This window comes from Phalaenopsis equestris, unplaced genomic scaffold, assembly GCF_001263595.1.
Source record: "Phalaenopsis equestris unplaced genomic scaffold, ASM126359v1 Scaffold000002, whole genome shotgun sequence".
Lineage (NCBI taxonomy): Eukaryota > Viridiplantae > Streptophyta > Magnoliopsida > Asparagales > Orchidaceae > Phalaenopsis > Phalaenopsis equestris.
In genome coordinates this window covers 32565659-32582321 of record NW_018164444.1, presented here as the reverse complement: position 1 = coordinate 32582321, position 16663 = coordinate 32565659, and the positions used below count along the sequence as shown (strand labels likewise).

General features: G+C 35.4%; 2 protein-coding genes across 7 annotated transcripts; both read left to right on the top strand.

Annotated features, from left to right (window-relative positions):
• Window positions 1-44: 44 nt before the first annotated feature.
• Window positions 45-8909, top strand: LOC110039567 (F-box protein SKIP19-like). Its single transcript, XM_020744676.1, is given in 4 exon segments — window positions 45-565; window positions 632-951; window positions 7951-8281; window positions 8284-8909. Coding segments are annotated over 4 exon segments (1386 nt in total). The 5' UTR covers window positions 45-136; the 3' UTR covers window positions 8590-8909.
• Window positions 8910-10718: 1809 nt separating this feature from the next.
• LOC110039570 (pentatricopeptide repeat-containing protein At3g49710-like) lies at window positions 10719-14876 on the top strand. 6 transcript variants are annotated; one of them, XR_002295538.1, is made up of 4 exons: window positions 10719-11145; window positions 11216-11291; window positions 11488-11678; window positions 14488-14876. XR_002295538.1 is itself a non-coding variant. In XM_020744680.1 (4 exons), exons 1-3 carry the CDS (start codon window positions 10933-10935, stop codon window positions 11642-11644), a joined length of 438 nt encoding a protein of 145 aa, XP_020600339.1. In that variant the 5' UTR covers window positions 10719-10932; the 3' UTR covers window positions 11645-11678; window positions 14534-14876. The 6 variants fall into 6 exon arrangements, 3 of the variants coding, with proteins under 3 accessions (XP_020600339.1, XP_020600338.1, XP_020600340.1); XM_020744680.1 differs by having other exon boundaries at window positions 11224-11291; window positions 14534-14876; XM_020744679.1 differs by having other exon boundaries at window positions 11224-11291.
• The last annotated feature ends 1787 nt before the right edge of the window (window positions 14877-16663 follow it).

Sequence of the window (16663 nt, the reverse complement as noted above, 5' to 3'; positions counted from 1 at the left end):
TTGTAGGTTTATGGCGGGGGAATATGATCCCGTGAAGGGCACTGTGGCGTGGTTCGATGTCCCGAGGGGATATGGCTTCATTACGCCGGAGGACGGCGGCGAGAACCTCTTCGTTCACTATTCCTCGATCAAAGCGATGGGTTTCCGCTCGCTTTCTGGTGGCGAGGCCGTCGAATTTGTTGTCTCCGTGGGCGATGATGGCCGCAGAAGGGCCGTCAGCGTCACTGGGCCTGGCGGGGCCTACGTCAAGGGTCGTCGGTACTTTGATGGTGCTTGCTACCGCTGCGGCGAGGTAGGTCATATGGCGACGGACTGTAAAAGTGATGGCTGTTGCCGTAGGCTCGGGCCTTGTTATGGATGTGGGGCAATGGGTCATCTCGTTAAGGAGTGCCCAGATGCGCGAATAGAGTCTTCTTCCCCAAGATCTAATATCTTCAAGGCCTGGAAACTGTGGGATAACGCGGAGGAGGATATTCGTACTGTATTTAGCAGGCTTTACGAAAGCACGGACTCTGCAGAAGAAGAAGAAGAAGAAGAAGAAGAAGAAGAAGAAGAAGAAGAAGAAGAAGAAGAAGAAGAAGAAGAAGAAGAAGAAGAAGAAGAAGAAGAAGAAGAAGAAGAAGAAGAAGACAGCGAGTTAACAAGCAGGGCGGAGCAGAGGAACTGGGCAGAGCTTCCACGTGATGTCCTTTCTGTAATATTCAAGAAGATTGCAGCGGTCGAGATCCTAAGGTCAGCACAGTTTGTGTGCAGGCCGTGGAGACAGTTATCGCACGAGCCGGAGCTTTGGAGGCACATCGTGGTGGCGATGCCGGACGAGCGCATGGACCCTACTCACTTGGAATCATTGGTAATGTTAGCCGCGGACAGAAGCGAAGGATCTTTGGAGAAGTTCCATTTAGAGGGCTTTGCGAGCCTGAAGGATGAAATCTTTGGCTATATCGCTGACAGGTCATATTTATTTTATACTGCTATTTATGTTCTTCGCTGGTTTCAAATTATATGCTTCAAGTTCACTCTCTTGATTTTTTGTCTCTCTCAACTTCAGAAGTTAACATCCGTATATGGTTTAGGTTAGGAAAAATCTCTAATCATTCAGCAATTGGGAAGGAGTATGCATTGTTTTATTTATTTATTTTTAACTCTCCGCTAAGACATTATTTTGAAGTTCGTGCTTCATGTTGGTAATTCCACTGCGCAATCACTCTAACTGGACGATCTACTCTACTTGGGTCTTTGAGTCCCTGAGATTGAAACTACAATAATTTTCAGTACCACTCTAATATTAGTGGATTCAATCCTAAATTTTCAAAGTGAAATGGATGTTTGGTGACAAGATAGTTGAGCAGTTGCAGTTACAATTGTAATTGGAAAGGAACCACTTCTACTTCATGCTATCTTACTTTATGAGCTGTCAGTTTAGTTTTAACTGATTTTATACTATTGCTTTTACCTTTCTTTCTGGAAGGTCTATGTTGTCGGCAGTTCGATAGCTACGAGAGACAATCTTTCATTTTCTTGACTAATGAGATTTCAAGTAATATTGTCAGCTACTTTGATTGTTTCTTTTTGTATGAAAAGTGTTGACAGTTCTGAATTTACGTTAATAACCATTTCTGAGAAATGGTTTTATGACCTTTTCAATCTTCTTTTAGCAATATGAGGATTTCCAAGTGATAGAATCTGTTTATGCAGTAATTTTTCTCACTCTTGCTTGCATCTTATTATATCTATTTGTTAAAGCCTGAATTGTCTATGGACACACACTGCCCGAGAAGAGAGAAAGAACGACGAACATATGAGAAAATTAAGCCCTGTAATTTTAGTATAAGAGGAGTGGTTCCCCAATGACAACCCTGATAATCCCTTCATTCCCTATTTAAGGTTTGGGTTGACTCTAGAAAACACTACATTGTAGTCAACACAAAAAATATACAAAACATGTATTGTGCATCTTGATATGTATCCTAATAGGATGCCCATTGGAAAGTGATTCTTTTAGTCAATTAGTTTTCTTTGGCTTGGCGCTTGCTGAGCTGACGCGGTCGAGTGGTTGAGCTGATAAAGGCCGATCTAGTGTTTGGCATATGCTTTAAGCTGAGTAGGCGGGAGATATGTCGATTAAGTTTTAGTTTCTGGCTTGGGTTCAATGTAAATTTTAGCTTGGGCTCGATCTGGGGGAATTCGGCTATACACTATTTTTTTTATCCCATGCTCTCTTTTACTTAATAACTAATTTAATCTATTCTTCCATTATTTGTAGATCATTTCATTCGGGCCTTGTCGGTGTTCTGTCTCGTATTGTATTTTATATGTTTAACATAATCACCATTAACTTTTAAGTGTGCACACACGTGGTTTGCTTGGTTGCCCATCTCAATTCATTTATCTTCTTTATAAGCTCAAATAGTTTTGACTGGCGCCACTTGTGTTAATGCTTTAAGCTGCTTTACTCATCAAAAAATATTGCATATCACAATTATGATTTGTGTGGTATACATGCATGAGAAGCTTTATACTGTATTTACATTTCTTCTTTGCTTAGCGCAGAAAAAATATTTACATAGCAGATTGTTTGTTGCGATAGGAGTAATAATGAACATTTTCTTCTACCAAATACATTATATCAACAATCTATCTATCTATCTTTCTATGTGTGTGTGTGTGTGTGTGTGCGCCTCTTCTATTTATGGATAACATATGATAGAAGCAAGGTCAAAAAGCAAGGTAAAAAACCATACAACAACAATAGGAAAATACATGAACCGGACCGACTCACAGTCCATACGGATCGAACTAAACACTGAGTAAAAAACATTAACATTCCCCTTCAAATTGATGGTTTTTGTCAAAGATGGTCAATTTGTCACCAAGAATCTTGAACTTTCAATTGGGAATAGATTTGGTGAAGAAATCAATAATTTGATCATTGGTGTTGGTGTGATGAACCATAAGTACTTTGTTTTTGATGCATTCTCGAATATAGTGACAATCGATCTCTATGTGCTTGGTGCGGGCATGAAACACCAGATTCTTGGCAAGAGCGACATCAGAGGTTTTGTCACAATAGTGAGGTGTTGGAGCATTAAGATTCATTTGAAAGTCTTGAAGTAGATGTTGTAGTCATACGATCTCAGTCGCTGTTATGGCTAAAGCTCTACGTTCAGCTTCAGTCGAGGAGCGAGCTATGGTGGCTTGCTTTATCACTGTCCAAAACATAAGTGTAGATCCAAGAAATATGGAAGAATTAGTAGTCAAATTCCGATCAATAGGATCACCAACCCAATCAGTGTTAGCAAAAGCAACCAGCAAAAACAATAAGTTCTAAGGATCCACAAATAAATGGTAGGCCAAGAGAAATAGTGTCTTTTAAACATCGAAGGATACACTTCAATTATTGAAAGTTGTATTGAGTTGGTTGATGCATTGTTTAACTGGAGTGATTAATAGAGTACGTGATATCATGACACGTTAGTGTTAAATATTGCAAAGACCCAATCAGTTTACTATATGAAGAAGGATCATGAAAGAACCTATGATCAGAGAGGTCAGAGGGCTTCCTGGTGTTGTTGAGATTTTGCACTGATTTTGAGTTAGTCATGCCTGAAGTATGAAGAATTTGTTGAGCATAATTTGCTTGATTGAGATGTTGACCATAGGAGTTAGGAGTAGCTTGTATGCCGAGAAACTTGGAGATGAGACCTAAATTTTTCATTTTGAATTTGCTATGTAAGCTTCAAAGAATAGTATCTATAGTAGGATTGTCATTTTATGTTATTAATATGTCGTCCACAAATTAGAATATAGATGAATATAGATATGAACATTGTTGTGGAATCATAGCCGTAGAGAGATGGATCGACAGAACTGACTTGGAAGTATAGAAGCTGCAAATATGTAGTGTGAGTGTGATGCTACTGACGTGGTGCTTGCTTAAGCCCGTAAATAGCTTTTTTTAATTTGCAAACATAAAGAGGATGAAGTTGATTGAGGAAGCCTTGAGGTTACTGCATGTAGACATTCTCATGTAGATCACCTTGAAGAAATGCATTGGATACATCGAGTGGTAGAATTTGCCATTGGTAGGTAGTAGCTGTGGTGAGAAAGACTCGGATGGTAAAAATTTTTGCCACTAGATTGAAGGTTTTAAGATAGTCTATGCTTACTTGTTGTTTGAACCCGTGAGCCACAAGTCTTGCCTTATATCGTGCCCTAACCCATTTGAATTAAATGTCCACTTGCAACCAAGAATGTTATAATGGGACGTGGGAGTTACCAATTCCCAAGTCCCTTGATCTTTTAAAGCTTGAAATTCTGATGACACAGCTTTTCACCAATGTTCATAGTTAGCAGCCATAAGTAAGTAGTGGGATCATTAGTAGTTTGAGGAATGAGATTGAGAATGTGATGAGGTTTAGTACTAACGGTTTAAGCTTTAGTGAGCATGGGATGTGAGGGAGGAGGAGGTAATGGTGCAAGTGGAGGATCAGGTTGCAAAGATAAGGGAAGTGCGGTAGAGGCAGGAGTAGACGAAGTACCACAAACGGAGGATGAATGCAGATCAATAGCAGTGGGAGGGGTAGTAGAAGACCTGGGTAGTGGAGATGTGCAACTATGAGAATTGGAAGTTGGAGAGAAAGCCGTGGAAGAGACCAGTAGGAGGGGAGATATAGAGGTGGCGGGTTGAGTACGAGATGAGTTCAAAATTGATTTTCTTTGAAAGGGAAGACACGTTCATTTAATATAACTTGATGGGGATGTAAATTTTGTTAGCAAACATATCAAGGCATTTATATCCTTTTTTGGAAGGGAGGGTAGCAGAGAAAAAACATTCTTTGGATAAAAGTTTAAGTTTATGATTATGATAGAGCTTGAGCCAAGGAAAACATTGACAACCAAATATTTTTAAGTGTTGATAACTAGATTGTTTATTGAATAATATATCATATGGCAATTTGTATTGAATTGTTTTGGTAAGTTAGTGATTAATGAGATAATTAACGGTGACTAAAGTGTCAGCCCAAAGATGAACATCATGTAAGAGTGTGCAAACTTTTTCTATAAGATGTTGGTGCTTTCGTTCGACAACGCTGTTTTGTTCGGGGGTATACAGACAAGTATATTGGTGGTGAATGCCAAATTGAGATAAAAAGTATTAAATTTAAAGTTGCAGCATTCGCCTCCACCATCGGTTCTAAGAATTTTTATGCGGGAATTGAGTTGATTTTCAACAAGACATTTGAATTCCTGAAATTTAGTAAAAGTATCATCTTTATGTTTAAGCAAATAGATCCAAGTAAAACGAGAAAATTAATCAACAGAAATGACAATATTTATAATTTTGATGAGAGGTGGGGGAAGGACCATGGACATCAGAGTGAATAATTTGCAAGGGTGTAGTAGTCTTGTACAAGAAAAAGAGAAATGTAATATCCTGTTTTTAGACAAGTTACATGAATTACAAGATGTTTTTGGAATGACATGCTGAAGACTTGAGGCAAGAAATTGCTGAATATGATTGTGGGGGTGTCCGAGCCGCCCGTGTCAAAGATCTGGAACATGTTGAACAGATATGAGAGCTAGATTTGAGGACTTATTGATGTCTGGTGAAGGAAGTTGAATTGGGTACAAACCTTGAATGTAGGGACCTTCAAGAAGAATGTTGTTGGTCTGCACATCCTTAATAGAGTAACCGTTAGCATTAAAAGTTATATTGCAAGAATTTTGAGTAGTTAGTCTATGCACCAAAAGTAGATTATAGGCTAAGTTGGGAACATGATGAATATTAAGCATGAGTTTATGAGTTAGAGTTGTAAGCAGTTATTGACCAATATGTATAATGGGAATTTGACCATTTCCAACGGATATGAAGTTGTCACCTTTGTAGTCTTGAATGTTGTGAAGCTGATGTGAGTTGGGGTTGAGGTGTTGAGTAGCACTACTGTCTAAGATCAACTGCACTGTCTAAGATCAACTGCTGGTCACAATTGGATGTAGAATATAAGATATGGGCAGTAGTGAGCTGATAGCTATGATCATGTCGGTGCCAACATTTAAATGCAGAGTGCCCCACTTTGTTACAGATTTGACGAGTGCTGTTGTTTTTGCGGACATTAGACGGATTCCGAAAGTTTTGAGAAGGCTGCCCTTTGGATGAACCAAACTGGTTCTTGTAGGAATCAGAATTTGGGAAATTGCGGTTAGAAGAAGTGGTAGGTTGTGCCTTGTATCTGCTGCGATTAGAAGCAGCCAACGCTGTAGTAGTTTGAGAAGGAGCACCTTCTTTGAGGGCTTTTTGAGCTAAGGTGAGTTCCTCACTACATAGAAGAGTGTAAAGATCATCCAAGCTAATTGGTTGGAGGTGAGTGCAAATAGATGTCTTGAAGGCATGATAGGTGGAAGACAAACCATGAAGTGTATAAAGAATTACATCGTTAGTGGAGAGAAGGACACAGGCCGTGGCAAGATTGTCGACCTTATATTTGATATTGGGCATGGTTCAATCTCCTTTTGAAACATTCTGAAGTTCGTTCTGAAGTTGAAGAATATGAAATCGATTAGATGATTGGAGTTTTCTTTCAATAGTGGTCCAAATTTCAACGCAGTTTTCAAGCGTAACAAGATGTAGTAGAATAGATGGGGAAACTACGGAGTAAATGACAGTAGTGCGGTTTTGATCCATAAAAAATCCATTTGCTATAATCAGGATTTGGTATATTAAGTCCTGAATCATGTTGGAGGATTTTATTAGGACAGCAGCAAGAACCATCAAGAAATTCATCGTACCCGTTGGCACGGAATTATTTCAGTACTTGTGCTTTTCAAGTGGGATGATTATCAGTGGTAAGAGCTGTAGAGATAACATTTTTAATGTTGCTCAACAGAAATTTTAGTTGGGTAGAGATCGGGCGATCAGCGGGAAGAGAGTTGCTAGAATTGGTGGCCATTTCTATGTTAATTGAGAAATTGGAATAAGTGCTCATGAAGAAGGCAGATGGAAAGAGAGGGAAAGAAGAGTTTAGAAAATCCTATGTCTGTAACCGTAAATCAGAAATCAGAAACTAGAATACAGAGAGAGATTGAAGAATTTAGAAAGAAAAGATTTGCATATAACTACAGAGGGTGAATCAGACAGGTGAAAGGCAGTTTCGAAGCCAGGAACCAGCAGAGGACCTTTGTCTGCAACAAAAAGAATTCAGTAATTGAAAAAGATAAGCACGTAGACACGATCAAGAGAGGGGAGATGACAAGTGCTGTCAGAGACAAGAGGAGATAGATCAAATGATCAAGGAGGCTGAGCAAATCTCTGAGGAAGATAAAATGTGCGAACTGTTTTTGAGCACAAGAAACGGAGCTAAGACATCTAACAGAAGGGAGATAAGCCAGAGAAATTGCACCTGAGGGAAGAACTCAACAGAAAGGTTGAACAGACAGGGCTTGCCGAGGGAGGGAGGAGCTGTGAGATGCACTGGAGAGATTGGTGCGGAGTAGAATGCTCTGATACCATGAAAACATAAGGGAGACTGAAGAAGAATATAGAGAACAAAATTAATTCATGATAAGGTAATACATAAGCTCAGCCAGGCCTCTCCTATCTATAGATAACATTGGATAGTATCAAGGCAAAAAACCAAACAGCAGCAATGGGAAAATACAGGAACTGGACCGATTCAGTGTCCATATTGTCCAAAACAAACACTAATTAAAAATATTGACAGTTTGATGGTCATTTGCCATCTCCAAGTTTTCTTCTATAGAGGTATTGCTAAAAGAATTATAATTGATCATTATGATTGAGAAGCCTATGGATCATATGCTCTTATGGTGCGCTCTTCTTCTCTAATTCTGAATGCCTATTCTGAATCTCTCATATACTTTTGCAGAGCTACTAAGTGGCGCTTCTTTTCTAATTCTGAATGACTATTCTGAATCTTTCACGTACTTTTGCAGAGCTACTAAGCTGCGATGCCTTCGTTTGATATCCATGTTTAATATGTCTGCAATGGCATTGGCTCAAGCGGTTAGAAAATTTCCTCTGTTGGAGGAGCTTGAAATCTCATTTTGTTTCATTTCTGCTGAATTACTTGGATCAGTTAGCTTGGCTTGCCCGCAATTGAAGAGCTTCAGACTTAATACAACACCATACTATGTTTATTACAGTGATTGTGATGAGAGTTTTGATGGGAATTTTGATGCTGAGGCTTTGGCTATTGCGACGCACATGCAACATCTGCATTGTCTTCAGCTTATCGGAAACAGTCTTACAAATACTGGGTTGTTTTCGGGTTATTTTCCATACTCGACAATTGTCCCAATCTTCAACATATTGATATTCGTCGATGTTTAAATATTACGATTGACGAAAATTTGAAGAAAAAATGCAAATTGGTCAAACACTTGAGACTTCCCAATGACTCTACTGCAGATTATGAGTTTAGTGAAGTTTTTGACGGGCCTGAAGAATCGATCACTGATTTAGCATTTGATTTTGATTCATATCATGACTGGCTTTATGGTGACTCTGATTATTATAATCATGACGGCGAAGTCTCTGATATGGACTATGATGACCTCTTTGGTTTCTGCTAAATCTTCACCATGGTGTTCTTAAAATGAAGCCTTTTTATGTTGAGGTGGCGCTAATGGTGATTTTTTTTCTCATGCTGGAGCTGGTGTTACTTGGCAAGCAAAATGGATCTTTTTTTGTTTATTCAGCCATCCTTACACCGAGAAAATCTGGTATGTTTTATATGTTTGATTTGGTTTATTTTGCATATATGGACGTCTATATTGAAATGTTTCTAGAATTAAGACTGAAATATCTGATTCCGTGCTGATCCAAACTTAAAACTAAAGTTTGATTCAAAGGTATTTGTTGCAATCTCAAGTCCAATAGAGTTTGGTTGAATGGTGGCTCTATTAGTTGAGCTCGGCAGGCATGAGTAAAAGATTGGTTTTATTTTGAATGATTTTTGATATTTCATGTCAATCATGTGTTTATTTATGCTTGCACGTGTATCCACATACTAGGACTCACAAAACAAACTTGTAGTTACAAGTTTGAAAATTGAAAAGAGAAATTTTATTCTAGCATAGTTAAATAATTATATATCTCAAAACATTGAATATTTAGGCACAAGCCGTGAGCTCTCACCATGGGGCCTTGCGCAAGAGAAATCGGCATTTGGGCTTCTGCCAAATACCGATTTCCTTATATATATATATATATATATATATATATATATGTTTTTTTTGAGTCAATACGCTTATGTTGACTTGTAATGTCATCCAAGTTTATGTTACCGAGTTTTCAGTTCAATTCCAGTCGTAAAACTAAACTTATGAAGCAAATTTTAAGCTTCGAACATGATTACAAACCCATTTTTTTTTTTCCGGAAGAATATCAAACATACCGCTTGATTGCTATGTATTTACATATCTAAGCAATTAATACTTCAATTATTACATACATGTCGCATTACCTATACATGAAAAAGTACGTTTTATCTTTTAAAGATTAAAATGGCACTGTTTTATATGTAATATAATTCATTTTAAGATGAATAAAATTTTAAGATGGGCTCAAAGAGTTGTTTTGCGGAGTTAGCCTTCTCTCATTAAGCTTATTTTTAAATTAGTACTCTGAATTTAAGAGTTTATTATTATTTTACTTTTTTCAAATTATTATTATCATTATTTTATTTGTCTTATGATATAAAAACATGGTCTAATTTCCTTATGTTTGCATTCAAAAATATAGATCTTAATATTACAACAGAAATTTATTTTACATTTATTTATTTGTTTATACTTCCTATGGATTCAAAAAAATAAATGCAAAAATAAAAAAATATATATATTTCTTACCCTAATTGCACTGGTACTTTTAAGCTCTGTATCGCTGGTCTTTTTCTTTTTCTTTTTTAAATTTTTATTTACTATGTAATCAGTAAGTGAAACCAGAAGTCTTCCTAAGCATAATGGTTGTAATATGAATTATTCTGTATTTTATATATTTATGAGTTTAATTTTTATTATTTAAAGTTCATTTTTAAATATTTTTAATTTGCATTTTCTGAAGTGTTAAGTAAAATTAAAATTATTATTATTATTTTTTAATTGCATGTGTTTTTTTTTCTAATTAGTAATTTATTCAATTATAATTATATTACATTAAAAAAGTTATATCATATTTACTTGTTTTAAAATAAAAATAATTTAATCAAGGTGCTAAGGCCGTGAACTTTTATAGATTTTTTTTTTAATTTTTTATTTTCTTTTTAAAACGTAATATTTCTCATTAAATTTTTACTGAAGAAAATATGCGATTTAATTATTTTAATTTCTTCCACCAAGCGTATATTTCTAACTTTAGAATTTTTAAGATAAATAATAACTACTTATCACCAATTTCTATTAAATGTTTTAAGTTTTCATTCATTTTTAAATATCTATTTAGGACAAAAGAAATGATTTATGTCGATTATAGATAGTTAAAAACTATAGAAAAAGATAAACTGCTCCAAAATTTTAATTAAATAAAAAAAGTTTACCTTTATATATTTCATGAATATCATAAAATAAATTAATATTAAAAAATGTATGAAATGTAAACTATAAATTTATAAACATTTTAATTCAATAATTAAGATAAGTTTTTATTTTTAAAATTATTTTAAGCTCCTAATAATAAGAAATTACTTAGGGGTGCTCCGTTTTAAAAATTAATCCCAAATTTAAAAAAAATATAACAATAAATTTATCAATTAAACTCAGAATCGCTGTATTACTGATATTATTATATAAGTTCTGTTATAAAATTCTAGTTCTCTAGTGACGGCCAGAATTCGTAGATTTGTAGAACAGAGTCTCTTCTCTGTCCTCCACAAATGCAGACCTATTTACTGATCACCTCTTCCAATCCAATCCCAAATGATCATCCATGGGCTCCTCCAAAGTCGGCGCTTTGCTCCCAAATCCGCCGTTGCCTTCTTTGAATCCAGCAATCTGCAATCCGCCCGTCAACTGTTCGATCAAATTCTTCAACCGGACACCGTTCTCTGGAACGTCATGTTCAAAGGCTACGCAGAGGCCGGCCTCCACAGAGAGACGCTGCTGCCATTCTCTCAAATGAAGAGGAGGGATGTAAGACCTAACCTCATTATTGTTTCTCTTGTTATCAAGTCTTGTTCATTGATCTCTGCCCTTATGGCAGGAGATCAGGTTCACTGTTTTGATTTAAGAACTGGCCTCAGATCAAACTTATTTGTCGGAACTTCCCTAATTGAAAGGTATGCAATCAAGGTAGATGCAGGGCTAGCTTTTAAGATGTTTGAGGATTTGCCTGAAACAAATGTTGTGGTTTGGACTGCGATAATAAGAGCTTATATTGTTGTTGGTGATATGAAAAATGCTTTTTTTATCTTTTTAATCAGTCAGAAGAGCATTATTTGATAGTATGGGACACCATGATTTTGGCTTATATAGACATGGAGATATGGCCGCCGCGGAGGAGTTCTTTGCTAGTATGCCAGTGCACGATGTCCAATCTTGGAATACTATCCTGTTTGGCGATGCCGATGGGGAAGATATTGGGGCTTGTGTGAGGTTCTTCGCAATCATGCCTGTTAAGAATGTGTTTTAATGGAATGGGCTGATTTGAGGGCATGCTCGACACAGTAAGTTTTTAAATGTCTTTAATGTTTTCCATCAAATGCTTATTTCAACAAAGATTATGCCCAATGATGCTACTCTTTTGCTCTTGTTATCATCATGCTCGAATCTTGGTGTTCTCGATTGGGGGAGATGGATCCATTGGTATTCTAAGAGCAACAGCTTTGATGGGAAGATCTACATAAAACATGAGCTCATCGACATGTGTGTGAAATGTGGCTGCATCAACAGTGCAATTGATGTGTTCTCTACAATGGAAAGGAGAGACGGCATTACTTGGAATTCAATGATCAGTGGTTCGGCGATGCATCAAATGGATTTGGGGCATTAGACTTGTTTGATCGTATATGGGATAATGGAGAGAAGCTTGATGAGATAACATTTATTGGAGTCCTGAGTGCATGTGTCTACATGGGTTTTGCTGAGAGTGGATTTCGATGTTTTAGATCCATGACAACAAGTTACTTTATTGCTTTGTGGATTAAGCATTATGGCTACATGTTGGACCTCCTTGGTCATGTTGGCTTGCTTAATGAGGCCATTTGCTTTGTGAAGGAGATGCCAATGGAGCCCGATGATGTTATTTGGCATGTTCTGCTTGGTGTGTGTCGGGCATGACGATATATTTATCTGGCGGAGATAGCTATGAGTTGACTCACGAGGCTCGTGCCTGCGGTTGATGCCAATTTTGTTGTGCTATCAAATATATTTATGGCAATGTTGGAAGATGGAAGACTGAAGAAGGTGTTGGGAAGAATGGATGTTGGAAAGTTGCATGGTTGTAGTGTTATGGAGGTGAACATGGAAGTGGTTGAGTTTTGTTCTTTGGATGCAAGACATGAAAGATGAAAGGATATCTATGAGATCTTAGCGAGTTTGACAGATATTTCGAGGTTTGCTGTAGTTGAATCAACACTTAACGAGGTTTACAAAGCTAGCTTTGTGACGTGAGAGAAGAAGGCAGCTACTTGAAATTTTGACAAGTATATATTGGCCGTCAGACATATTAAAACTTTTGCAAAAGAGTTCTTCCTTATTTTTTGAAAGTTGTAAATTTAATTCTTCTTTTGGCTCTTCATCATAATTTTAGTCCTTGCAATTGACTTTTTATGAAGTCGAGTCTAGTTATTGAGATTACTTTGGGGGTTTACCAAATAAAAAGGGAAGATAAGGCAGTGCAAAAAAAGTAACACATTGTTTTTTCCTTCATGCCCTATGCAGTTCCAATTGATAGGTGATCAAGATTGCCTTAGTTTCACATCCGATAAGGAGTGTTTTGATATGTTTTGCCTCTTAACTTAGCATCATATATTATATGGATAGAGAAACCACCAAAGTTGTTATAATGTTAAAACATAGTGGCTATGCCACTATTCTCCGCCCAATTGTTTTCATCTTCATATGCAACCATAGAGCTTAAATCTTATTTATCATGTAAATCATCAATATTCTTAATCTTTTAAAAATTAATGAGACAATTTAAGGATTATGATTTGTTTTTAGAGCCAATATGCCTCTTTATCTATTTTTGTAACTCTTTAATCAATTCATCAAATGCGATATATGACTCTTCATATGAGAAATCATTTATCTCATGATTGTCACGTAGTGATAATTCTTCATTTTTTTCTACTTGTACCGCTAATGCTATGTTTGAATCTTTGTTCTTTTCTTCAATTGCTGCTTCATTCTTCTTTCTGTTTATAAGATTGATTCATTGTTGATCTTTGCACCTGTATTTCCTATTTCTGTAAACATAAAACAAGTGATTTCAAATATTTTTTATCAGTTTGTTAACGAGCAATGAAATTTAACTCTTTGGCCTAAAAATCGACTTAATTAATGTAATGATTTTAAAATTTAATTCATCTAATTAAATTCTTTTTAAATTACAAATCTGAAGGTTTAACAAACATTCATGTTTACATACATATCATCACATCACAAATGATTTTGTATTTTGTAAATATGTATATACAAAATAACTTGCATCATCACTATTTAAAATAAATTCATATTTACAACTTTGGTGGTTTATATAAACAATGTTGATTTTGTATTTTATATTTATTTTAAATTACATTAAATTAGAAGTTAGGCATTTTTGATGTGATGATCAATTCATATTTACATTAAACGTTCATATTTATTTTGTATGATCAATGCCACAAAATAGATTTTGTAATTTTATATACATACCTAACAGCTAAACATTCATATCACTGAAATCTTTAAGATCACATCAAAAATTCCACCATCACTATTTTTTTTTTTAATAGAAATGCAGGTTTTTGTGCATAGGTTTATGACACCAAGGTGTTGAAACTGTGAATATAGAACTTTTGAGTGCTAGATATGTAAATACACAAGTATTGTGTGGTATGCATGCAATATTCCCATCATCTTTTTTCCTCTTTCTAACATTTTCCACTCTAGTTCTTATGCCTAACTCCTTCAATTTTGGGATCACCATCTTTTATTCTGTTGGTTATGTGTCACTGGTACCTATTAGTTAAAGATGTAGCTAAGTTATTCCCTCTTATTCACTTGATACAAAATTTGTTTACGTGATTCACTCATAAGAGCTAATAAAGTCAGCTTTGTAAAAAGAACTTAAACCTACTGTTTTCACATAGAGTTTCCATGGTGATACCTGGTGCCCAGTCTCTCACTTTCTCAATTTTTAGTGCTCCATTAATTCATGATTTTGATGCTATCTAAATGCTGTTATGTCATGTTTATTTTGATAAGCTGCCATAATATAAATCCATTCATTGCTGTATCCGAAGTTTACTTGAAATTTCCTTCTTCCAGGTTAGCTCGGGACTAATATTTGGTGTTGGTGTGGATGGTTTCACAGATTTGGAGGTTCATGATGTCAGCTGATACATCCTTGCCTGGCAAGATTAATACAAAGCAAATGCGGCTACTTAGAGCCTTGCCGGAGCTCCAAGGATAACTGGGTAAAGGGGGACGGAGAAACTGGTAATTAAGAGAAAACCTGAGCTATATTTTCCTTTTTCCCGTTTGGTTTTCATTTATTACTATATCCTATTTCTAACAATATTTCATGAATAATGTATACTGCTATGGCACTTGGCGCTAGCTAAATAAAAATCCAAACTTCATGATCATTGAAATAATAAATAGAAGCAAATTTTGGCAGAACATCTAAATCAGTGCGATAACATTAAGCTTGTGTTTGGGGCGGCTATAATTTTTTGCAAAGATGGTTGTAAAATTAAGGTGAGGAAGCAACTTTTTAGAAAGTTATTGTGAGAATTATACTAAAAATTAATATAAAAATTTTTTTACGTTCACCACACTTGAACAATTTTTGTTGTAAAAAATAACTTCCCACCACATAAATTTTTAGCTAGCTGTTAGAAAATAGTTTCCCTAACAAAATTATGATGGCGGTTTGAAATGTAAAGCTGACAGAAAGGTGTCCCAAATAGACAAGGTGATCCTATTATAATGGATGCTTGTGGCACCAAACACCTCACCTTTGGCTATGTATCCATGAACTGCCACCCCCTAAAGTTTTTTTTTATATATAAAATCCAAGCTTGACTTGACATTCTTTTTCAAAATCAGTCTCATAGTTTGTTTTGATTAAATATGACATGATTTCGTTATGAAATTTTTACCCTCTTTTCTTATAGCTAAAATTCCAATGATAAAATTTGTAGGCTTTCTTCTTTAAACTAGAATCACAGAAGAGGGGCTCTTATCTCTCATCCACAAATTTAAAATTGTGGCTTTAGGGAACTGGTGCAGGATGTCGAATCTTGGAATAAACCAATGGGGAAGATATTGAAGCTTGTGAGAAAAGCTTCTCATGGCTTGGCTTGATTTGAGCTTGTTCATTATCTTTTAATTAAGAAATTGAATATGATTGAATTACATATAACTAATCGATTGATAAAGGAATAAATTTGGAAAGCTTGATATTCAATTTATAATGATCAATACTATTATCATAGCTCAAAAATAAACTCATTAAGAAGCTCGATTAAAGCTTGATGATTCACTCATTTAATACTCAATTATAAAGTTATTTGATATATGATTATATGGGTGTCTTTTTTTACAATAAATTGCTTTTATTTATTAACTAAAGCCGCATTTTTCTCAATTGTAAAAATAATCTTATTGGATTAAGGCTTTGTTGTTGTTGTTGTTGTTGTCGTCGTCTATATTACATATTACTTATTACATTAGTTGCATTAGAAACACTACATTAGAAGCAAATCATTTATAGCTGATTTGTTAATCACAAATGGGGCTATTTGGACTTGTGAACACACTATCTAGGTTATAGTATCTATGAATTAGAGAATATGAGAAAAGAAATAGAAAAAGCGGGTGAAAGTCCTAACTATGATTCTTTAGTATGGTTTCTTATTGCGTCCATATTCCCAACTTTTGACCATCTATTTATAAATATGAGATACTTTTGATTATAATATATGATTAAAAAGAATATACTAATAAAAAATATAAGTATATAGAATTGTGGCGCATTTTGTAATTATATGAAATGCTAAGCTAGAAGTAGACAGGTAAATGACCGAGTTATTAGCTGTGCTTGAGTTAGTTATTGGGCGAGCTCCTCAGTCTTCCTAACCAAGCTACGAGCTAGTGAGAATCTTGGCTGTTCAGTGAATGTCATAACCATTATGCTTAGTTTTACCGAGCTGGTGCTTGGATAGACCTGACACGAATCCCAGCACGAGCTAACTTTGTTGGTTAATGGGTTTTACATATGTTGTTGTGTATTTGAATATACATTAGCAGTCATTGGTCACAAATTTATTCAATTAAGTATTAGTTGATATGATCACTTCACAAAGAGTTTAAAAAACCTATTAATTACTATATATTTTTTAACTGTCTATCATTTACATAATCACATTTCCAATACTTGAATATTTAATTATCAAACATTCATTAGTGTAGGGGTGTAAACGAGCCGAACACGAGCGAG

What these genes read in the sequence shown, in the direction of transcription:
- LOC110039570 (XM_020744680.1), top strand. Translation starts at nt 10,933, where the DNA reads ATGATCATCCATGGGCTCCTCCAAAGTCGGCGCTTTGCTCCCAAATCC. An exon ending in CTCAAATGAAGAGGAGGGAT is followed by an intron (nt 11,146 to 11,223) that starts GTAAGACCTAAC and finishes GCAGGAGATCAG; the next exon opens with GTTCACTGTTTTGATTTAAG. An exon ending in GGAACTTCCCTAATTGAAAG is followed by an intron (nt 11,292 to 11,487) that starts GTATGCAATCAA and finishes TGGCTTATATAG; the next exon opens with ACATGGAGATATGGCCGCCG.